The sequence below is a fragment of the Caretta caretta genome, chromosome 2 (genome assembly GCF_965140235.1).
Source record: "Caretta caretta isolate rCarCar2 chromosome 2, rCarCar1.hap1, whole genome shotgun sequence".
NCBI classification, from domain to species: Eukaryota; Metazoa; Chordata; order Testudines; family Cheloniidae; genus Caretta; species Caretta caretta.
The window spans coordinates 234,027,899-234,053,543 of record NC_134207.1 but is presented as its reverse complement, the minus strand read 5'-3'; the positions used below and the strand labels follow the sequence as shown (position 1 = coordinate 234,053,543).

General features: G+C 39.9%; 1 protein-coding gene across 4 annotated transcripts in view; it reads left to right on the top strand.

The window, feature by feature from the left end:
* The window catches only part of PIP4K2A (phosphatidylinositol-5-phosphate 4-kinase type 2 alpha), a 194,785-nt gene that overhangs the window by 146,820 nt on the left and 22,320 nt on the right, over window positions 1-25,645 (top strand). For all 4 annotated transcript variants that reach the window (XM_048837914.2, XM_048837915.2, XM_048837917.2 and 1 more), the window contains 2 exons: window positions 7,227-7,373; window positions 10,531-10,569. In XM_048837914.2, the coding sequence (XP_048693871.1) occupies window positions 7,227-7,373; window positions 10,531-10,569 (186 nt within the window). The remainder of the gene's footprint in view (window positions 1-7,226; window positions 7,374-10,530; window positions 10,570-25,645) is intronic.

The following is a 25,645-nucleotide window of genomic DNA, read 5'->3' as shown; positions in this document are numbered from 1 at the left end:
ATGAGGGAAACTGGAGATGGAGAAAATTTTTCAACTAAAGGATGATGATGATTAGCAGCCAAGGAATTGGGATAAGCCACTTGTAAAATAGGAGGCTGGAAAAGAAAAGAGAAATCTTCATTCAAATTGTACTTGATTTTTGTGTATGTCCTACTGTAAGTGTAAAAAGGGTATTCTGATATCACTCTGAGGGCTTGTCAACACAATGAGGATTTAATGTGCACTATAGTGTGTGCTTTCTAAAGTGCACTGATGTGTTGCACATGAATTCGTCAATGTAGACCCTGCTGGTGCACACTAAAAATTCCTTAGTGCGCTTAACATAGTACTATTTCAAACAGCACTTCAGTAAAGCATACTAGGGAACATTCAGAGTGCACTTGTAGCATCTATGTTGACCAGTTAATGTGCAACATGTTAGTGCGCTTTAGAAGTCACTCCCCATAGAATGAATTACCCCACTATTCGACAAACCCAAGATGGGTAGTTCTTGACGGAGTAACCAACATATTGGAGAAGCACAGAGCAGATAAGGGTAATTTTTGGAGCAAAATAGTAAAATGAGGAATACAATGTGCTGAGTTACTTATATCCAAAATTTAAGTCAAGAATCTTAAATTCTTTAGAATATTAGTGTGATTCTGTGTGTGTTTTATAATCTTTCAAAGGGAAACGGTTCATAGGTGTTCTGCCATGAAGGACCATTGGTGGGGGCTTTGCATGAAGTAGAGAAAAAACTAAAGACTTTGGACCAAATTCTGTGCTGCCTGAACACCATGCAAATCATGAGGTTGCACAGGATGTTTTCCACACAAAATGTGGCCCTTTGTGCTTACACTAAAATTCCTGTTCTGTAAAAATGGCCTTGCTACAGAAAATCAGGAGAACCAGAAAAGTAAGGCTAAGCCTAATTACTACTTACTGGACTGGAATTCTTGTTTCTGAGAGGGAAGGAAAAAAAAGACCACAGAAGAGCTTTAAAGAACATTTGAACAGTTAACATCTGTTATGTTACTTCATTTAGTTTAAATACTTGGGATTCTATCATGGCCCCATTGAAGTCAATGGCTAAATTCCCATTAACTTCCACAGGACCGGGATTTCACCCGTAGTTAAATATTTACCCTGAATGTTGTGCATTCCAGAGGTATTACACCTGCAGCTCATTTATCATAAATCAGTGTTTTATGTTAGGGTGTAGGCTCCTGCTATCAGATCTGAGTCCTGGACAGACACAAAAGTTGATGGTTCTCTAGCCAGACTTTCAAATTGATATGTAAAACTAAATATTGTGTTCTCTTGAGGCCTCGTATCTGTAACAACCTGAGATTTAGGACTGAGAGTCATGGACTTGTGCCTCAGAACTGTTCATGAAAAATTGAGTTAAATGAGTGCAATTTCATTTAAATCTCAAATGATTTAGCAGTGAGAAGCATCTTTCACAGCTTTTACAAGACCCATGATGAATAGCAGATATCTCTTGCATTTAACTTTTCATTGCTTTCTGTGTTTGTCTTGTAATTCAGCTAATGAAACCCTTCCCTGGCTCAGCTACATGCCCATCAGATAATTTTCCTGTTAAATAGTTCATCAGTGGAATAAATTCTATCACACTAGGGCTTGGTAAAAGAATAGTACTCAACTGTATCCTGAGCAAATGTGTAAACTTGTGTAAGGTTCCTTTTTTAATTTAGAGACAGTAATTTGTTATAACATAATTCTCTGATCTAAATTTTCCAAGATTAGGATTTTTAACCTGTTTTCCCCCCCCATACAATGATCTGTTTTCTGCTGTCTAGGAACAGGAAATGAAAGCGAAGGATGAGCACAAAGGAGCAATGTCTACCGTTGCTTCTTTAATGTTTTCAAAATATTTTTTAAGTTACATCATTAATCAATTTACACCTCCCCCTCTCCTCCTATGGCTGCTTTAATCTGCACTATTGCTATTTAAGCAATTTATAATTTAAGACCACTATAACTTTGGTCACTTTGCTGACAGCCTTTTTGTAAATATAATTATTTTAAAGGGATAACAAGGTAGAAATAGAAAATACAGAGTACATTCAGAATTAGCATTTGCAGAGTACATAATTAAGTGAGAAGGGGATGTTGAATCTTAGATTGCGGAGGAATCAACAGCTCTTCCCCACTCAGGCACTGAGGGATCAGGATTCAGCCACCTGTGATATCAGGCTGGTTTTACCAAAGTCGTCCTGCAGAAAACTTTTTTTTTTTGAGGCATTCTTTATATATTAGAAAAGATCTGGAAAGGGCTCGATTTATTCTTCCTGTGTCACCATTGCAATTATATATCCTGTGTCACCACTCCAGTCCACCTAAGAGCTCACCAAAGTCATCCTTAAAGAAGGGTGAGAGCCAGGATCTCTTTTTTTTTTCTAATGCAAAAAGAGTCAGAGAGAGATTTTAGATCGAGAAGAACGTAGAAACTTAGTTTATATAGCTCAGAAAGGAGAATTTAAGATCACAAACATTTGCTACTCATTTCACCTTTAAGATTTGTGTTCAAGAAAAAGGTCATATAATTGCTTATTTGAAAACAATACTTGGATGCACAGAAGATCAAAGGTGCCCCTATGTTGATGGTACTTTATTTTGTTAAATGTAATACAACCCTTCTGCTGTGAAGAAAGTCTAGGAGAAAAATCATCTATCCAAAGTAATAAGAAAAATGGATAGTAGGTTGTTTCATGCAACATCCATATAAGAAAATGGATTTTATACACATAAGGACTTGTAATTGTGTTATTAGCTAAGTATTATCAATATTTTAGCAAGGCTACTTGATGTAATTTTTTTAATGTTCTTTAAAAAAAGAATTAGCCTTTATTGTTAAAGGAGTGAAGGTCTTCTGTTTCACTGAAATTAAGCAGTCCTACCATGAATACTTTGCATGTAGGCAGTGTTAACATTATTTTACAGATGGGGTTGCTAAGGCACAGAAAGTTTGTGACTTGTTCAGGTCACACAGCGAGTAACAGAGCTGGGCTTGAACACAGGTCTCTTGACTCTCAAACCATGCCCTAACAGCTAGGAGAGGAAGGATTTTCCAGTGGTTAGAGCAGTAGCCTGGGACTCCAGATACCCAGGTTCAAGTCCCTGTTCTGTCGTGGACTTCTTGTATGACCTTGGGCAAATCACTTAGGGCAAGGTACACAAAGGGATTAGGTGCTGCAACACCTCATTCCTAGGTACCCTTCCTCCCAGTAGAATAGACAGCCCTGAGCTAGGCACCCATGCTCCACATACGTTGTTTGGAGAAAGTTAGGTTTCTAAAAGGATTCACAGAAGTTGGGAAGCTGAGTGGGGAGCTACCTAAACTAGCTAGTAGGAAATGCTGAGGAAAGGGGTGTGGTCTACACTCAGCCTCTCAGAGGAAGTTAGGCCCCTAACTCCAGGCTGGAGGAAGGTACCGATCACCGCTTGGGATTCACAACTGTTAATCCTTTCCTGGATTTAGGTACCTAAATCAGGTCAGCCCTTTCTCAATAGATTCCAAGGCCAGAAGAGACCATTGTGATAATCTAATCTGATCTTTTGCATAACACAGGCTATAGATCTTCCACAAAATAATTCTTACAGTGCATCTTCTAGAAATCATCCAATCTTGATTTAAAGATTGCTGGTAATGGAGAATCCATGACAGCCCTAACCATTAGAACAATTTGTTAAGGGTCATGGTGGATTCTCTATTGCTGGCAATGGCACTTAAAAATCAAGACTGGATGTTTTTCTAAAATGTATCTATAGGAATTATTAGGGGGAAGTTCAATGCCCTGTGTTATACAGAAGCTCAGACTATATGGGAGAAAGACCCCGTTGTGCCAGTAGCCCAGAGGTTATGGCACTCACCTGGGCGGTGAGGAGACCTGTTTTCAAATCTCCACCTGATTTGAAGCAGGGACTTGAACCCAGATTTCCCACAGTCCAATTGAGTAGCATAACGACCAGACTATTGGATATTCGTGGGTAGTCTTTCTCAGTCTCTTCTACTGAAGCAGTTCCACTTTGTATAAATAATTAAATATTAATTTGGCCAGAGAGAGAACAAAAGTGAGAGGTTGACTCAGTAGCCCCGTGGTTAGGGAACTCACCATGAGATGGTTGACTTGGGTACAAGTCCCTGCTTCAAATTAGGCAGAGTAGGGATTTGAACCTGGGTGTCCCACATCTTAGGTGACTGCTTTAACAACTGGGCTATTTGGGGACATTTGCTAGCCAGCATGCCCCAAAAAGTCCTTTGTTGTCTTACATACGGACTAGGCCTGCTCAGCATATGCCTAGAGGATCATGTCCCTCATGTTAGATAAACTAGGCATTTACCGGACCTGAGAATCCCACCAGTACTGGGGCATGCTCTGCACAGTCAGAACTTAAGCAGTTTTGTGCATGCCTACCAGTGGAAACTTGGGTGCCTCTGGGACTTTATCAGCAGAAACTTAGGTGTGTCTGCAGTGATAGGCGGCAGCTGAACGGGTATTTTGGGAACATCAGTGGTGCCTAAATACCTTTGTGGATATAGCCCTTAATTGTCAATTCCCCATCTGTAAACTGTGGATAATAGCACTTCCCTACCACACAGGCTCTCAGATACCATAGTAATATGGGCCATAAGTACTTCAGATGGATTGACCACTCTCCCTTTAAACAGTTGAACAGCCCATGAACAGTTTCTCCAGCACAGAAATTCTTCTGTAAGTGGATATTTCATTTTTAGGGTCATCATGGAAAACAATCATCCCAGTGGAGGCAGCATCTAGAAAATGTTTTTATGAGCACAACTCCCAACTTGGTAAAGCACAAATATGACATTAGCCTTTACAATATATATTGGGCACATAATGATGAACATAACATAATAATAGAAGATGCTGCTTGATGATGTGGACTTGACTTTTAAATAGGCTAAAGTTTTCTATTACCTCAATTTTAGTATTTCTAATGTTGATTTGTGGTGTTAAAATCTGGAAGATAATACTAGGTTTGTGTGTAACAGATATATTTGTGGCTAAAATGAGTGATATGCCCAATAATAGGTGTAGCATGCTTACAAGGCTAATGACAATCCTGTAATCAACAATTTTTCCTCTATAACTCAGGACCTTTGATCAAGTGGATACAGAATTTGAGATATTAGACACTGTGCACTGATTAAATCATCTTTTGAGCCTTTATCTTCAGTCTCCTTGTAGTGTCTGGCACGTAAAGTGATTCAGTTTCTAAGACATAATTTGTTCAGCTCATAGTAAGTTTCCAGCTCTGCTGTTTCCTTATTTTTCTTCAGTTTTTGATGGATAGGATTGTTTTCAGGACCATTTGAAATTTTTCCTAAAAGTTAACTAAAATTTTAATGTAAACAGAATTTTTCTTTAGCTCATGAAAGCTTGTGCTCAAATACATTTGTTAGTCTCTAAGGTGCCACAAGTACTCTTTATTCTTTCTTTCTTCAGTGTCTCCAAAACCTAATATCGAGTTAGTGAGAATGAGTGAGAGACATTCCCTAGATTTTAGCAGAGCACTCATGAATTGGAAAATCTGCAGAGCTCCACGAGAAAGGCACCAATCTGTTTGGCCTTATTGATTTGAAATCTGATAAGAACTTTCCTAGAAAACTGCACTTAGCATATTTCTAATAAGAAGCATATTTGACATAATTTCAAATCTAATTGTAGTCTGAATTTTAGAATTGTCAAATGGCTTAAACTGCAATGTTTTAGGCTATGTCTAAATTGTCACTTATGTTGGCAAAACTTATATTGCTCAGGGATGTGAAAAAACACTCCCCTGAACGACATAAGTTTTGCCAGCATAAGTGGTAGTATGCAGAGTGCTATGTTGATGAGAGAGCTTCTCCAACTGGTGTAGCTACCGCTGCTTATTGAGGTGGTTTTATTATGTCGACGGTAGAACTCTCTCCCGTTGGCATAAAACAGCTATATGAGCTATCTTACATTGGTAACCTGTAAGCTCGCTAGTGTAGACATGGCCATAGAAACTTGGTGTAAAATCACGTACATTTCAAAAGACCATGCTCTGACAACGATGATTATTTTGTTGCAAAAAGCAGAGGCTTTAGTGTTTGGTGAAAGTTACTCATTATTCTGTAGCTGTTTCTGCTTTTAGTAGAAGCCTTTGGTAGCACTCTGGTTCCCCATCTATAAGGGATATTTTTATTTATTTTTTTTTTAGGCCCCTCTGATTGAGACTTATATGGGAATAAGATAGAGGAACATGATCAGCTCCTTTTTTGTTGTCTCATACCAGACTGGCCTAACTTTCTTCATATCTTTTTTCCTACGCAATAGGGTGGAGGTATTTGAATTAATGTTTGGATTATTCTAGTTTGGATACTTGATAACATATTTTCACAATAAATTATCATTCCTTCTTAAATAACTTTTTTCTTGATGAATTCTGTATTTTTTATGCTTCCTTTAATACTGTTTCTACAATATTTCTTAATTACTAGTTGGAAGGCAGGTGATATCAGAACTGTGGTGGAGCATCCTATGTCCATAGGGTGACAGATTCTCTTCAGGGGTAATATCCCATCTGTGAAGGAACGTGGGGAGATGAAATGTTCTCTAAATAAAAAGCACATGTATTCTACATTTTTTTTTCTGCCTGCTGGAAGTGGATTGTGTAATCCTGAGGTGCCGACTTAACATGAGAACTAGCACAAAGGAATTGACAGATACTATTTGTTTTTTATATACACTGTAAGTATACACTATACTAAACAAGTATTGGGAAAATTGTACCAAAGTATCTACAGACTAAAGGCAAAATCCAGTACAAGAGAATAAAACAAAGTGGGGTAGTGTTTGAAAGGACAATTTCTCCTTTGTGTGAGATCAAATTGTGCTGATTTTGGTGTCCTTTGTACTAATAAAACACACAGTGTTGTCAACAAACACAAAGAGAGTCTACCCTATTCTGAAAAGCCAAGGAAACTGAATGTTATAAGGAATGCTGTTAATATAAAAAGGATTTTGTTTTTGACACTGGTCTGAAAGTATAATAACCTTTTGAAAGGTTTGCCAATGACAGTGGTTTTTGTGGGGATGCATTGTGTTTGGAGACTTTGGTTTTTCAATGGTTTGTGTATCCACCCACGACACACATGCTGTATATGTATTTGTCTCTCTGGATCTGAGTTTTTTAAAAGCTTTATTAATTTCTTTTTTTTCTTCTGTCCTTTGCAGTATATTGTAGAGTGTCATGGGATTACGCTTCTTCCCCAGTTTTTTGGCATGTACCGGCTTACCGTTGATGGAGTTGAGATGTATATGATTGTAACAAGAAATGTGTTTAGCCATCGTTTGTCTGTTTATAGAAAATACGATTTAAAGGTAAGAAATAACTTTGGTTCTAAATAATTGTTAAAATAATTAAAATCACTAATGTAAATGTTAACTATTCTGTTGAGTGTTTTAGACATTGGTTGTTGCAAAGCACAATCCAATCTGTTAAATGAATATTATTCATCAGTTATGTTGGTTACTTCTAAAATAAAGAAAATGTGTGGTTAGCTAAACCGGAAAACATTTTTATACAAGTAACGCTATTTAAGCTGTATCATACGTGCTTTAAGGGAAGTGGTTTAACAGAGTGTTTGCTAAATGTAACTAATTGTTAATGGCTGAACTTAAAAACCACTGTGAAAATGTAATAATACATTCAAAGCCCTTCAAAGATATTTTAAAGAATGAGTCAGTAATCTATCGGCTGAATTAGAGATGGGTGATTTATAAAAGATTTAGGGGAGGGTTCAATTTAGAGAAACATGCAAAAGTCCAGATGCTTAACCAATGATCTTTGATCAGTTCAAAGTAGATTTTATCATAAGATTTCCAATACTTGTTGGCTTGTCCATGTTGGAAATACCAAGAGAAATGCTCTCCTCATTTTATATTCTTGTCTTGGTCAAAACTTGGAAATACAGAGGCATTTCAAGTTTGAGGTCATTACTTATTCTATTTGAGCTGGTTTGCTCATCTGTAACTATCACCTTCCTTGTCAAACAAGTAGTTGGAATGCCTCCCTCTCTCATGACTCACCAAGTTTGTCTAATTTTAGACAAAACAATCTCAGTTATGGGTAAGGGTTAGGGTTGACATGCAGTCAACGTGCCATAATCAGCTTTGTTCCAAAGATGGGGAATTTGGTTTGTTTGTGTGCTGCTTGGTTATTTAATATTATGTATATGTATTATGGGACTGGTGTTTCTTCTTTGATTTATTGCATTTTTTAAGTGTTTGTAGGGTTACCTAGAGTGCTCCAATAGGAACCTCCTATTGTTGTATAAATGTGTTGTTTATTTGTATTGCAGGAGCATGTGGGCACCCTAGTTTTATACAAACTCAATATACAAACACAACAAAAAGAAATCTAAAGAAAAATCAGTCACATTTAGCATTTCTATAAATAGCATTTGTTGCTAGTTATCTTTCCAGTTACCTCTGTATTTCTATTAATTTGTCCAGTTGAAAGAGAGGCCAAAAGTGCCTTGGTGGTGATGGGAAAATTCTTGTTTCAGAGGCTAGGTTTATTCGTCAGGATGAACTTTCTCCAGACAGATTTATAGCAACATTGGACATAGTAGTAGTAGAGAGAAAATAATCATTGTTTTCTATCTTCGTTTAATGTTACAATGCCTGCAGTGTCTATGGGAGCAGAGTCCACTGTAGTAGCTGAAAGTTTTCAAGACACACCAATTTAGAATTTACACTTCTATTTTTCTGCCTGGGGTTACAAGGGACGTCTAAGATTACTATAGCTAAAAGAGCTTAGAGACAAGGGGTGGGATTTTCAAAAGTACTCAGCATTGGCCTAATTCTGCTCCTGTTGAAATTAGTGACATCTAATTCGTGACTCCCATTGACATCTGTTGGAGCAGTTAGGCCAACACTGAGTGCTTTTGAAAACTGAACCCAAAAATTTGGTGTAAAATTTTTTCCAGTTTGATTGCTTCATGCATTTGACCACATTCAGCATATAGTCAGTGTCCCCAGTTGTTTGTGAATGCCTTTTGCACAGCAAGAGGGAAAAGACAAATATTTTTTATAAGTACGAAAGTGTGATTGTAAAATCACAAAAAATGGCAAGATTAAGGGGCAAGGGCAGTATCTAAAACTACATTTAATTGATATTGTTGCAATTAGCTTGATTTCAAGTGTCCCTCTAACTTTAGCTTTTACAATTTTCCTTTTTTATTTGTTTGGTTCTTAACTGACCTTTCTTTCTGACAAGTAGCCCCTGGAAATGGGTGGGAGTGATATGACACAAAATAAAATGTGTGTAACTAATTCAAAGGGCCTTTTTTCACTATTTTGGCAGCTTATGATGTAGTATAATGAAATCCCTGCTGAGTTGCCATATAATATAGCTAATGGCCACTGTCCATACATCTGTTTTGTGCATCCAGCGCCCCAGATATCTCTCAGATAAAACATTTGGATTTAAAATGTGTGTAGAGAAAGGTAAGGCTATGAATTTTTAGGATCACTGGAGATAGTATCCTCCTTTTCAGCATTTCTCCACGCTGTATACACAATGCAACAAAAATATAGCCAGTGTACGCTTTATAGATCTTGTGGGGCTGTTTTTTGCCTGCTATAGCAACACATTCATTCTTTGTTATCCTTATCATTATTTCCAGCATTGCCTTCTGTGTGGGAGGTACATTCAAAACACTACAGAAGGACAATCCTTGATCCAAGGAGCTCACAATTCAGGGAACATCCCTTTTTTGTCACTTGCTGCTTACTCAGAATGCACAAGCATGTTTGCTCATTAGTTTGAGCAAAGACAATTTTAAAACAGCATTCAAAACCCTTTCATCATACATAGTTAAATCCCACTGGTAAAGTCCTGGTAAAACCACTGCTGATCCCATATTTTTTTGCTTTTCTTTTTAGTTTTAGAGCCCCTCTAGTTTTATATTTCATAGTACTGCTGTAGGGTGCTTTTATTGCTTTTGTTTGTACTTTCTAATATTTTAAATACTACACGGTAATTCACTTTGTACAGCATCCTGCATGTCTTAACAAAGTGTGTTTAAAATAGTATAGTTATCACATATTCTCCATCCCATGGCAACACAGCAATATAGGCATACAAAAATCTATCAGAGAAAATTAGAAATCTATTAGAAATCTATCAGAGAAAATGAGCCTCCCAGATGTTGTCCTGCTAAGATGCAGTAGGATGAGATCTGAGGAGAGAAAACACAACAGGAGGAAGAGAATGGCTGTAGAACACTCAGTGATTTAAACGTACTTCCTCCCCTTCATATGTGTCCTCCTCTATCCTCTTCAAAATATTGCAGCAGGCCAAACTATCTGAACTACCAAACTACCACTTTACCACGTCTCTGCCAAATAGTCCTCAAGTTCAGGACATAGTGTTGCCAACCCATTCTGTGTCCAGTTCTTGTCCATTATCTTAAAAGTTTTAAATTTATTTCCTGTAATGTGCACATTTTTAGATCCAGTCTTTCTGTTTCAGGGCTCTACTGTGGCTAGAGAAGCCAGTGACAAAGAAAAGGTATGGTGAATTTGCATTTCTTGTCCAGTTACCTAGCTGCTAACCAATTTTAGGACGAGTATGATTGGTGCTCTTGTGCACCTAACCTTTCTTTCCCTTCTGTTGTTCTACTGCTCTTTCCTCCTCTTTTCTCAACTCTGTTTCATCTACTGAAGCCATACAAACAGTTCACTGTTCTGTGGTGAGATTATGACATCAGAGGTAAGTGAACTAACCTGCCTACTCTTCTCCACCTATCCTCCCTTTTTCCTCTCCTTTTCCCAGCTCCTTCTGTTCCTGCCATGTGAAAAGCTTATTGTTGTGACTGTGCTATCAGAAAGTTTTCTCTTGCTTCTTCCCCTGTCTTTTTTCTTGCCACTTTTCATGCTGTAGCCTTATGGATAATCCATTTGATGGAAATGACATCCTTTCTCGTGTGACTGTAACATTAAGAGACTAAATGTGGGCACCTCAGCATTACAAGTAAAGCCTGTATTTCTGTGTTCAAGGTGGATAACTGTGATCCTATGACAGACTTGTATGCATATACAATTATAGCCGTTACCCACAGGACAGGTTCCCACTCATTTTTTTGTGGGTACAAGTTAGGCATCAGCTACTGAAAAAGTTTCTCTAAAAGTAAGATCTCCACCTTCTATTCTCTCTCCCCATCAGTATCTTCTCAATTCATTTGGGCACTTCAGTCTTATTGGTTTTAAAATAAACTTAATTCATATCTTTTTTAAATTACAAAACAAATTTTTGATCCACATTTTGTTAATGGTTTCACATCTATAATCAAATGCCTTGATTGAATAGAATAGAATAGATATAGGCGCAATTGCTGCAGGTATATACAGGAAACTGAATATTGTGCTATATATTATATATGACCTAGTAAATTGATTCCTAGCCATTTGAATTTCAAAATACTGGAAAAGATTAAGAATACAATCTGCTTATTTTCTTGTTTTCATACTTAAGCTCTAAACTTCCCCTTCCCCCAGTTGTAAGGAATTCCTGAATTATATCATTGTGTGGGATCACATAGCAGCATGGGGTCAAAGACCTTGTTTTGCTTTGTCCCAGGACCCACTTAAGTATTTTGTTTAAATGGAGCATTAGTTACAGTGTCCTCTCTGGGCTTTGGAGCCCTCCTGTGTAAATCACACTGACAGCACTGATGAGTTGGAGACAGACATGATCAGCTGCTGTAGCGGTGAAAGCTACTAATGGCATGTCATGACTCAAATAGGGGCTTTTGTTTTAGACCCATGAGAAACTCCCTGCTAAGTATTATTTTTCTCTTCCTTCCAAGAGGAAATGACTGGACAGTTCAGATCCTCATGCATTTTCTTTCAGCATCATCCATCTAGCAGCTCCCAAATGTGAATTGGAATGATCATGACAGCCAATATCTGCATTTATCTCTCTTCTGCAGGAGATCGCTCAAGACCACAGCTTGAACTATCTTCATTTTTCTGGTCTATTTTTATTTTTATAGCACAACCACTCGTGTTTTCAAACCTGAGTGATTAACCCTCCGCTGTTTTGGAATGGCAGCTAGTGCACATTGAAGACATCTGCTGTCAGCACTGTGATAATTTAATATAAATGCAAAAAAACACAACATCCCAGCGTGTTAAAATAACACCTGAGATAATATAAAATCAGACAATATCAAGGATATTCAGATTTCAGTGGAGTCTGAGTGCCCTCATGTTGTAGAGAGTCTTATTCCCCCATGTGATGTATACTATATCCTGTTGGTACAAATACAGTTAGTATCTGTTAGGACTCTCAGAAACACTAAGCATTGACCTCACTCTGCTCCCACTGAAGTCCATGGTAATTGATATTAATGGGAGTGGAATTAGACCAATGCTGAGCACTTTCAAAAATCCCGCCCATAATCCTTATTTTAATGTAGGGTGAAATCCTGGCCCCATTGAAGTTTGTCGTAAAACTCTCATTGATTTCAGTAACACTAGGATTTCACCATTGATTTCTAATAGTTTTTCCTTCTTTGATGATAACCTGAAAAATACAAATAAAAATGCTGCCCAAAAAACCTGCAGTTACCATTTGAATGGCTGAAATGGTATTTTTGGAAAACACAAAAGGAAATCTGATTTGTCGATTTGTAGATCAAAGCAGGCCTCGTGTTTCAGCCAATTCAGTGGGAGTTGTGAGCAGAGAGCACCTGCAGCATCAGGGCCTGAGACCAAATATTCTGCAGCTACAACACCCTCAAAGGCAATGTGATGCACTGATAAAATGTCAGATTAGCACTCTATGTACATTTTAAAAAATAATTGGCATGGCTCAGGCAGAATCCAAGCTTCGCAGAAAGAACAGCATTTCTTAAACTTTTTTTTAAAATGGATCCAAGTTTTGCAAACTATTCTGATCAATGGGAAAATTCTGTTACCCTTTTTTCTATGAACACCAGAGTCTGCCTGAGCTGTATCAATTAAAAGGGCCAGGAGAGTATACTGCAATCTTCTATTGATCTTTACCATAGATTCTTATAGGATCCAAATCACTGTGGTATCTAAATGACAGTATCTTCTGCTTCATGCATTAACGTCCTGCAGTGTTTTAACCCAAAGTAATTTTAGTCATACTTGAAGGTTACTATTTAAAGTGCAATCTTTTAAATCTCTGTGTTTTACACAAAATATTTGTGTTGTATCTTTAAGTAGAGTAGTAGAATCTGGATTATATGTGGGTGAACCCCACGTGTGTATGGAACCCAGCAGGATTATAAGGTTGACCTATGTGGATATTATTGCAGGGTCAAAGTCTGGGTGTAGTATAAAGATTATATTGGCATGAGTTTGTGAAGGCTACATTACTCATGAGTGAAAAATGCAAACATTACACAACATTACTTATTTTCTGTTTTGCCACAAAATAGAAGGTATGTTAGAAAAATTGTAATAATGATGCTGAGTGGGGAAGGAAACAAATGTTTGGTGATGTCAGATGCTTCTTCAAGAGAGTTTAACTAAAAATGATACCTTTTTAAAAACTAAATTTACATCCACATTTTCAAAGGTTGCATCTTCGGTGGGAGCAGAGTCTCAAACCACTCTTGAAAAATGTAGAAGTGTCTGAAAAATTATAGTTTAAAAATAAAAATGAGCCATTTTTAGTTAGTTCTCATGGAAGCCTCTGACATCACCAAAATGTGTCGCCCTCTCCTGTTAAGTATCTTTAAAGAAGTTGCTTAACTGATTCAACCAAAAAATAAAAGTATCTCACACCCTTATCTGGTGTGCTAACTTATTTGTCAAGTTTTATCCTGATGCTAATTAAAATCACCTTCTGCAGTAATAAAGCCCTGAAACTACATTCAGAATGAAAGACTCACAATTAATACTGTATTTTTAATCCATCCATAGGTATTGTATCTGAGGAACAGGGAAGTATTAGAGAGAGGCAAGAGTTTTTTGTGATGAAAACTTAGGACAAAGAAATCAGGCCTTGCTACAGATTTATTATGAGACCTTTAGGAAAGTAAAATTTTCAAATGTTGATGACTAAAAATAGGCTCCTAAATTCACATTTGAGGCACTCAAATGAGGAGTCTGATTTTGAGAGTTGCTGAGTACTAACCGCTCCAATTGAAATAATTTCAAATGCAATTTCAATGGGAACTCTAGGTCAACATCATTCAGAACTGGGTGTGTTCAGCACCTCTGAAAATCAGGAGAGCTAGATCTTACTGGGGATTCAAAATTTTAGACATCCTACCTCAAAAATGTTGACCAAAATGGTGGTGATGCTCAATATCTTTTTCTGTACATCTTTCTTCAGCAATTACAATGCCTTAAGTAAGAGGTAATTTTATGCCAAGAACTTTAATGCACCAGGAAATTAATAAATAAGTAAGAAAAGCATATTCAATCTCTGCCTCTGTCTCTGATTTTCTACTATAAAATAGTCATCATGAGTCAAAAATTATTTTTTTCTGGAAGAGGGGCCAACTGGAATGACTAATTTTTGAGAATTTTATTGTTCTGCACCATTCTCAATTTTTCTTTCATTTGACTTGTCACACCTGTTTAATCTCCTGATATGTTAATGATAAGCTCTGAAGTTGTCATTTTAAATATTTTGGTGATCCAATCCCACCCCTTAGATTTCACCTTGACACACAATTCTTGTGATTTATATTAGGAGACATATTTTAACAATAACATCATTGCTTTCATGGCAACAGGTATCATAACATACATTTATAGATGTCTTGAATTTTTAAAGAACAGTACATTTCAATAGTTGTCAGATTCTGACAGCTGCTTCTTTACTTTTTTATTCCTTAATTCGTCCTTTTTTTAATAGAGGGCATTTCCTATTCATGCCTTGAACAGTTTTGCCCTCTCTAAGTGAGAAAGGGATAATGTGGAACTCCCTGGTGGTCTCTCTTTTTCACAGCTGTGCTGCACTTCCAGTATGACATTAAATTAGTAATTATAGCTGAGTGTAGTTCTTCTGACAGTCTGAGCACACTGCCAGCAAGTAAGCGGCTCAGCAGGGAATTTGGAGAAGAAAAAGAAAACATAACTGGACTGTCTTTTTTTTCCTAAGGAGGTTAAAGTGATTATCTTAACATCCTATGTTCCATTCTTGCTAGACAACCTTCAAACAATATTAGAACTAGAGGTTAATATGCATTTTTATGCTTAATCTTCTAAAATCACTGTATCACTGCTTGAACTAATATATACTTTTATTCATAATACAGTAACTAGATCATGAAAGCATAAATGTACTAATTAAAATGACTATGGGTTTGCTTTAACCTAAACTTTTCCATTGATGCTGGTTTTGAAAAAAACAAAGGTGCTGTTGGCAGTTGTGGATGTTTCTCAGCTATTATTACTGTTGGCAGTTCTAACTCAGTACAAAAAAGATCTGGTGATTCTCGGGGAATTCTACATGGCACCTATGCACAAGCAATTCTCTGAGGCTGGGCACTTTACCTATGACAATTTGAGGGTTACATGAGAATTAATGTCTCGGTATTATAGTTAAGTTATTACATCTAGAAATACCTTCTGTACCTGCTTTCCAGCATTTCTTTTGCACCCTTTAAATTACAGCATATTATAATTAATTACTATTTTTATCTGGTTCCTGAGGCCACAGTTATAAATGAGGTAGGAGGGATTGTAATATCAGATCATTTTAGCACAATAGCTCAGCAGTAACTCTTCAATTAAAGGGTATTTTTGTCTTTTGCGGTCAGTAGATGAATAGTTAAAGGGACTTCATCAAGTTCCAAAATTTGACCTACTTTTTCATTATTTCAATTCAAAGTCTTTGTAATTCCATAGTAACATTACTTATTTCATCTGAGGATTTCAAAGTGCTTTACAGACATTAATTAAGCCTCTCAACATACCTCTGAAGTATGTCTTAGACTCATTTTATAGATGGGTACCAAACTGAGTCACAGTGAGGTTGTAATTTGCCCAGGGTCACACAGCAAAGCAGTGGCAAAGTTACAATTAAAATGAGTCCAGACTCCCATTCCCCTACTCCAAAAACTAGATTACACTATCCTATGATTCTTTACAAAGCAAATTATTTTAAAAGTTTTTTGCTTAGACAGTTTTTTTTAAAGACTATGCTGGGAGCCCAGCACTCATTTTGTGTGTGTGTACATGTACCTGTGCACAAAATGAAGGGACAAAATAGCAAGAAAAATCAAGTCCAATATCAAGAGACTGTTTTCTTAAGTAAAAAATGACTAAAAAAATTTGAATTATATCTTGATTATAAAATGTAGAAAAGGAAAAGAAAAACTAGAAATTGCTATTATGACAATTACGTATCCATGCCACTGCACTTCAGTCATTTGTTTAAAAAAGTAAAAAACAGTAAAAGGAGACTATATAGAGCAAAGATTTGAAGTAAGTCTGGATATGCAGAATCTCCAGAACTATGCCTTCATTTTCATACCACAAAAGAGGTAGTGCTTATTTTTAAAACACCAGATGATTGTAAAGATGAAAATCCAAGGTAATTAAATGGTTACTCGTGGCTTCAGAAATTCTAAAGTAATTAGAATGTAGTTTATAATTTACTAAATCTAATACCTGTAAAATGTTCTAATGACTAATTCTTTGAATTAAAAATGAATAACCTTAGAGCCTGATCCAGCTAAGACTTATGGACCTACTTGACTTTATGCATTGTGGGACTTCAGTGGGACTAATCACAGTAAAGTTAAACAAGTTAAACTTGCCTACATTATGTCAATCCAAAGTAAACTGCATATGGCTGGCAATCCTGCCCAAAAACTTGGTAGTGCTATATCTTGGAGCCCCATCTTTCCCACCATTGGCCCCACCTGTGAGAGCCCTGCTTTTGCAGTGTTTGTGCCAGGAGAATTCTCCCCTATCCAGATCCAGGGATTCTCCTGTCCTTTTATGCTGCCACAGCTGCTTCCAGGGGCCAGGCTGTGCAGAAAGAATCTTTCCTGTTAATTTTAGCAGCATTTTTTCAGGAAAAAAGTGTCCCTATCTAGCAATTTAGTTGGAGGATTCTCTGCACTTTGAAGTCTTTAAACCATGGTTTGAGGACTTCAATAGCTCAGACATAGGTGAGAGGTTTATTATCGCAGGAGTGGGTGGGTGAGATTCTGTGGCCTGTGTTGTGCAGGAGGTCAGACTAGATGATCATAATGGTCCCTTCTGGCCTTAATATCTATGAATTTATGAATTTGATGTTATTTTTTCCCCAGGGGTGTAAATTTACTGACACCCATATTGATTTAAAAATTAAATTTAATATAAAATGGAATGAAACAGGTGTTCTTTGAGTGCTGGTCCTTCACTATGGGGTATGCATGCTCTCCATGCACACAGAGTCAGACATTCTTGCAAGCAGTGTCCATTGGTCCACGCATACGCCCTTGCCCTCCTTGCATTTCCAACCGAGGGCATAAAGGGCGGAGGAAATCGGCCAGCTTTCCAGTTACTGCTTATTGCTGCATGGCTTGGATCAGAACCTCCAGTGTCTGTAGCTGTCCTTTGGTTTCCTTGAATCTATAAATATTTCAAAGATTGCCGTTAATGCATTTTGTTTATAGTTCTTCATAGTTAATAGTTCTTCTTTGAGGCGTGTCTCTGTGGGTGCTCCACTTCAGGTGAATGTCCGCCCCTGCACCTTTGATCAGAGAGTTTCAGCAGCAGTGCTCATCTGGGTTGTGCATACACGATCCCTGTCTCACGCTGTTGTCAGCACCTATTTAGCATGTATGACCTGACCCCTCTCAGTTCCTTCTCAACTGTCCTTGGCCTGAGACAGAGCTCCAAGCAGTGCAAAAACAGATACTTTCTAAGTGCTTAGAATAATTTCTTAGAATAGTTTTAGTAGATTAGTTATGGTTACTTACCCTTTCTTTCCCCGTTTATTTTCTGTTAGAAAAAAATTCTTTTTATACCTCTGTTTTTGCCTGTTAGAATAGTTACCATTCACCCATATGGTTGAACCGCCATAGTTCCAGTATGCCCGCTTCACCGGGCTTCCAGTGTTGCCATTCCTGCTGGGAGGCAATGCTGATGTTAGACAGACACTCTCAATGTGTCCACTGCTTAGGTGAGAGAAACATACCTCAGAAGTGTTCTCACTACAGCAACCTAAAAGCTCGAGCCAGAAAGGACAGAGAGTTGCATCTGAAACCTATTTTCATGGAGAAATCTCTGCGCCCAGCATCTGATCCTGGCCAGGAGACCATTCCCATTCTAGTTTCCCATTCAAACTACTACACATTAGGCTCCGCTGTGCGAACTAAATCTTTACACAGGATGGGCACCCATTCCTGGTATGGTCACCCTTGTCTATCACCACCTATGCCCTTTCCCACGCAGTGGCCTTACTGGGACCCCCTGGGCAGCATACAGGGGACAATACCCTAGACCCTTTAATTCCTACAGGGAGAGGATCAGGTCTTCCCCACCATGCTCAGTGGCAGCACCATCAGAGCCCCCTGAGGAGAGCTTTGAGGTACATGAGGAAGCCTTGGAACAGGAGACGATGGCCCCCAGCCAACATTTCCTCTTCTCCCCGAATGAGACCATAATGCCTCCAGTGCCCAGAGCTGCTGCTGATTTCAAACACTTCCAGGAGCTGTTCAAGAGAATTACAGATTCCCTAGAGAGCCCTATAGAAGACATCCCAGAGTCACAACATAAACTACTAGGTATTCTACATACCTCATCTGCTTCAAAAATAGCACTTCCTGTAAACGACGTGCTGATGGAACCAGTCAAAGACGTAAGGCAGACCCCGGCAACTATACTCCTCATCTGTAAGAGAGTGGATAAAAAGTACTGTGTCCCCTCAAAGGGAATGAACTTTTTATTTTCTCACCCAGCACCAAACTTTCTCGTTGTTGATGCAGTCAGTCAGCATGGTAAACAACATAGTTTCTGATCCACGCCATATGACAAAGAATGGAAGTGACTCGACCTTTTTGGCCACAAGGCCTACTCAGAAGCAACTCTGCAATTCTGGATTTCCAATTACGCTGCGTTGATGGCTAAATATGACCACTCAGATTATTCTAAATTCATGGACTTTATTGATTACGTCCCAGAAGACAAAAGGGAACAATTCAAAACCATCATGTCTGAGGGTCATCTTCTTGCCAGAACAACCTTACAGGCATCCTTAAATGCAGCAGACATGGCTGCTTGCTCCACCGCCACTGTTCTAGTTGTGCGCTAAGCATCATGGTTCCACCTCTCTGGCTTCCCCAGGGAGGTGCAATCTACGATGGAGGACCTCCCCTTTGAGCTGTTCGCCACAAAGAGGGATGAGACCCTCCACACCTGGAGGGAATCTCGGGCAACCCTTTGTACTTTGGGTATATATACACCTGCAATGAGAAAAGAACAGGATAGATACTGTTCTTCCCAGGGCACAATATCTTCCCCCTACACACAGCTGAGGCAATATGATACACAATGGCAGAGGCAGAGATCTCCAAGGCATCAACCACCTCCACCTCAGTTGTCTGTGTCCCAATAACCCTCAGCAAAACAACAATTTTGAGGGTTTGGTCGAAGGCCCAAACAACTTCCCTCCATCTCAAAGAACCTCAGTTACTGCACAGGGTGAGTAACGTCTCTTTTTAGCAGTTTTTTCTAGTTATATTCCCTGCCCTAGGGAATTCCCTTACCCTTATCTTCCCCCCTCCCCACACACACACATACCCTGTTATGGGTACTGGACTTTGCCCAGAACTCTAGGTTTCAAAAATTGTGTGTCCTGCCCCCATTCCTTCTCGGTCTGTGACAACCATCAGCACTGTGGCTTAGAAAGCACCTAATGGAGAAGGCCATGAAGTCGGAGTCACGCCCAGGGACCCCGCACAGTACATCAGCATGAAGCGATACAGCATGCACCTACCACCACAAGGTCCGACTCTGGTGTAAGGGAGTCCATACCCACAAACCCCCCATCAGGGTCTCATTGGGAAGGCAGAGAACACTCACACAAGCATAAAAGCAGGTCTCCCTTTAAGTCTGCTTTGAAAATGACTGATACAGCTCTGCCTTAATTAAAAACACCTGCTCATTCAACCCATAGGACTTAGGATATACTAAGTCCCAGGGCCATGACTCTTGAGCCTATAAAACTAGGGCTCTATCTGCCAGTTCCACTGGTACTGTCCAAATCAAAAAGTCGGGGATCTGTCGGTTCCAGCACAATCAAAATTTGAACCGATGGTGGTACCGTCAGTGTCTCATGCACCAGCCACACATCTTCTCTCCTCCAGTCCCTTCAGCATGAACAGGAGTTCAGATACTTATGCTACACAGGAAGACATCCTGCCTCTTCCTGAGCCTCAGTTTCCCCCATCATCAGGACTTTCTTTCACTACAGAGATTTTGACACCCCATGGGATGTTACCTGTGACAGAAGCCTAGCCCCTTTTCCATCTACCACTGAACCTTTCCTCCATCGGAACCATCATACCACCATTGGATCCAGACCCTTTTTTCTCTTTCTTAGGAGAATCCAAACCGCCATCATCTCCGCCTCCAAGAAATGTTAGTCCACACAGGAGATCGAGCCTCTTAATACCAACTTCCACCTCAATATTTATCTCAGGACTAGTGGTACAGCATGTTTCGCAGACCTCCACAACGCGCTCCTGACCCTGCTTACTGACCATACTGGGGAACATGGGACCCCTATGCCAGGTATAAAGGGACTGCTAGGGAGTCACTCCATTTCCCTCTGAGAGAGCTGTCAGAATTTCCTCCTGACCTCATGGAAGAGGAGGACTACGAACTGGTTTTGCCAGTACCGACAAGATAGTCTTCATCTCCTGATGAACCAGTCACCCTGACGACCATAAACAATTTCAAGATGTATTGCTCAGGGTGCCAGAGGAACTCCAGATCTCCTTAGAGGAGATCCAGGCCCCTCAATCCTGCAGTCCACTGGGTCCAGTCAAATAGCACTTCCAGTTAACGAAGCTATTCTAGAATCTGCTAGAGTGAGTGGCATACACACGTGCCCTTACCCCCAGGAGGGCAAAGAAATGCTACTGCATTTCAGCCAAGGGAATGGAATTTCTCTCAAACCACCCTGTGCTGATCTCTGGTCATCTTGGCTGTCATGAGACAGATCTAGACAAGTCTCCTAAATCCATTCCTTCTGACAAGGAAGACTTATTAGGAAGAAAGGTCTTCACATCTAACTGTCTTCAGTTTTGTATAGTGAATTGTCAAGTGCTGTTGGCGAAGTACAACTATCTAAACTATTTCAAATTCACAGACTTTGTAGACAAGCTACCACAGCAGGATAGAGCTTACTTCCAGACTCTTATTCAAGAGGACAAGCTGGTGCCCAGAACTACATCAATCAGTGATTGATGCATCAGATACATCATCTAAGGCAGCAGCAATGGCCACTGGGTCATGGCTACATGGGATTTCCCAAAGAGGTCCAAAATAGGAGGACTTGCCCTTCAGTGAAACCCATCTTTTCAGTGAGAAGACAGATGAGTCGTTAGGTACTTTAAAGGACTCCAGGACCACCTTCCACTCACTGGGAATATGTACACCTGTCCCAACGAGGAAATATCACAGGTAGCCTTACAAACCTAGACTGGCGACTAGTTTTATCACCAACAATCTTACGATCTTCCTCATAAGAGACAAAGTGTAGAGAAGCATAATTTCTCTCCACCTCCCATGTCCTCAGCCCATCTCAAGTCCAACCCCTGGCTAAAAGATATTTTTAATAGAAGTTTGAGACGTGAAAACCAGTGATGGTGCCATCTCTATCCGATCACCACATACACTTCAGGCGTTGTTTACACTCTGTTTCCACAACTAAATTTCTGTACAGTGTGATGGGGTTCCCAGGGTGCAACCTGAACAGTGGGATCCTGAGCCCTCCAAAACCGACCAACCTGGGTTGCCTATCACACTGATGCTGATGTCAAACTACAAACCTCTGGCAGGTACTTCACTTACAGCGACATCCACAGGCAGGGACACACCCAACTGAGTTACATGAATGACCTCCTAGCCTCTCATGAACCAACAATAGAGAAGCTCCAGCCAATTCACTCCAGCTCCCCAGTCTTGCACCCCAGAACTGTACCAACTTACATTATTCAAGACTCCCTTGGGCAGTGCAAGTTTATTAAGTAGATTGCCACGCCCCCAATGTGGAGTGGACACACACTAACCTATGTAAACTGAGCTGAGATTTCCCAAGCACTTCAACCAAAACACTGTTTTAGGTAAAATATAAAACAGATTTATTAAATACAGAAATATAGATTTTAAGTGTTTATAAATGGTAAGCATAAATGTCAGAGATAGTTACTTAAGAAAATGAAAAGTAAACATGCATTCTAAATCCTAAACTTGTAGTCTAAGTAAGAGTTGAATCAAACAATGTCTTACCCTGATGGATGGTACATTGCATACATGCTCTCTGTGAGGTCTCTGGGGTGGCTGCTGGAAGAGTGCATTCCCTTTAATGGCCATCAGCACATGTGTGGCTGGTCCTTTGTTGCAGCTGAAATGTTGGCTGTGGACATCCTCAACCTCACAAATTATTTCAGTAACACAAATAGCAGTGCTTCATAATGTCATCATATAATAGCATATACAATACAACAGGATATTAATGTTCAACAGATCAAGACTTTTAAAATGATACCTTACAAGGCATACTTTGTACAAAACATATCATAATTATATGACAGTGGTGAATATGTGGGTTTCAGGGTGCTATTTTGAAGTTCAGTATGCCCCACAGAGGGTATCAGATATCATCTAATCTGGCCATGTGATCGAGTTTCTTTCCCTACCTCCTCCATAACCCCATCCCTGTCCCTTTTCAGAGACCATCTTTTTGAAGGGATTCACAGGCAGGAAGTGGAATCCATCCTCCAGTGAGAAGCTATAAAGCAAGTACCTGTGCAATACCAAGGAAAATTTTTTTTACTCAAGATACTTCCTAGTCCTGAAAAAGTAAGGCGATTGGAGACCTAGTCTCAATCTCTGCAATCTCCAACACTTCTATTTGCAGGCTAAAATTTTGCATGGTCACTCTGGCATCAATAATCCCATCCTTGGAAAAGGACATTTGGTTTACAGCTCTCGATATGAAGCACACTTACTTTCATGTATATTTACCCCTCCCACAGGCATTTTCTCAGATTCATGGCCACTTCGAATACAGGGTGCTCCCAGTTGGCCTTGCCCAGGGTCTTTACCAAGGTCCTTCTGGTAGTAACAACTCATTTCAGGCGGAATGGCTTCACCGTCTTCTCCTATCTCAACAAATGGCTTCTCATTGCAACGACACATTAAGAAGCATATGTGTCGACCTCACTAATGCTTCAGCTACTTTCCTCTCTGTGTCAGTGTGAACTTGGAAAAGTCTATCCTCACTCTATGCAGACTATAGAGTGCATCCTCACTCTGATGCAGACTATAGACTTCATAGGCACCACCCTACATTCAGTCACAACAAAAAATGACCTGATAGACCAAGTTATGCGCAACCCTCAAGCTCCAGTCAGAACTTGTCTTTCCTTCCTGGGGCACATGGCTTCATGCATTTACATTACCCTTTCACCAGATGCCACCTTTGTTACCTTCAGGCATGGATCTAAACAGCATACTCACCAACCAAAAAAGCATGAATACCATAGGGACAGTTCCTTCTTGAGTAACATCTCTAATATGATGGAAGGATCCTCATCAGGTATGTATGGGCATTCTCTTCCTACCTCTGGTCTTACAGAAGATTCATCATGACAAGTTATGAATCATCCTCATTGCCCCCAATAGGCCCAGACAATTTTGGTTCGCAAATGTCATCTTGTCCCCCTATCAGCACCCAGTCCTTTCCCAATTATCTTGACCCAGAAGAGCAGGATGGAGCCTCCCAACCCCAAAACACTTCTGGCTTGGTTTTTGGATAGACATCAACCCTAGAAGGCTCCTGCTCTGAGGACATACAAAGCATTCTTAATAATAGCATAAAAGAATCTACTAGGAAATGCTATTCAGCCAGGTGGAAACGTTTTTCCATTTGGGCACAGCAGAAACGTACATCTCCTGAGTCAGCAGATATTCTTCTTATTTTGGACTGTCTTTTCTCTCAAAATGACTGGGTTCTCCCTTAGTTTTATATGAGTCCAATTGGCAGCAATCAGTGCGAACCATCCACCATCAGATGGTTATTCAGTTTTCACTTGCCCGTTGACTAACAGATTCTTGAAGGGCCTAATCAGAATCTTCCCATCAAGAAAGAAGCCTACTCCTCGTTGGATTTGAACCTTGTACTTTCAGCACTCACTAAGTGTTCCTTCAAACCACTAGCTGCACCCTGTCTCATCTATCGATGAAAGTTGCATTCCTTGTGGCCATCACCTCAGCCAGCAGAGTATGTCAGTTGAGAGCACTAATGAAGGATCTGCCATACACTGTATTCCATAAGGCCAGTCTCTTCATGACTACTTTCAAAATTCACCCCCAAGGTAGTTTCAGAATTTCCCATAAACCAATTAGTTTCAGAATTTCCCATAAACCACTTACCAGTGTTTTTCTGAAACTGAGACTTCATTCCCTTGACATATGAGGTGCTCTTTCCTTCTAACTGCAAAGTACAATACCAGTCAGAAAATAACATAGACTGCTTCTCGATATAGTAGAATGAGTCCAAGATCAAACTATATCCTCCCAGACTATCTCTAAATGAAGCTCAGACTGTATCCTTCTCTCTTGCCAGTTGTCGCATCTTTCTTCCTTTCATGGGGTAAGGGCTTATTCTACAAGATACTCCTGAGGGAATTCTGTGCCAAAAAATTATGCACACAATATTTTAAAACTCTGCAAAATTCTGCAAATTTTATTTATCAATAAATAAATGTGGCTCCAGCTGGCAGTGGGGAGTGCAGGCCACTGGCTGCATTGAGGTGGGAGATCACCCTGAAGCCCCCAGTTCCCCTGGTACAGGGACTCGGCTGTGAACCTGCATCTGACCCTGACACAGTGCAAGGGCCAGGCCTGCACCAGAAACACTCTGGGGCTCTGTGCCAGGTGCACCAGGTGTGAGTGTACAGGCTCAGCCCAGCAGAATCCAAGTGTGGAAGGGCTTAGTGTGGGGGATCCAGGTGTTGGCTGAAAGGTTTCTGTGTGGGGCAAGCTGCATGTGAGTAGCTCAGTGGGAAATCTGACTGCACAGGGGCTCGTTAGGGGAGTTCTGGATGCAGGGGCAATGGGACTCTGCAGGGGATCCAGGTGAAGGTGGTTGGGGCTCGGGGGAGGCCCAATGGGGGCTCTGGGTGCTTGGGGAATGGGGCTTGATGGAATGGGGGTCCAGGTGCAGCTGGTTGGGAATCAGTGGGGTTGGGGTCTCGGGGTGTGGGGCTCATCAGAGGGCTCCAGGTGTGGGAGAGAGTAGGGCTTGTCAGCGTGAGGGTTTAAGAGGTCTGCTTAACAGAGGAGCCCCAGCTGCTGCCAAGGGGATGCCACATGCCGGGCTCCCGCTTCCACCCATGATTCCCTTATCCCCTTTTCTCCATTCCCCTTCCCCT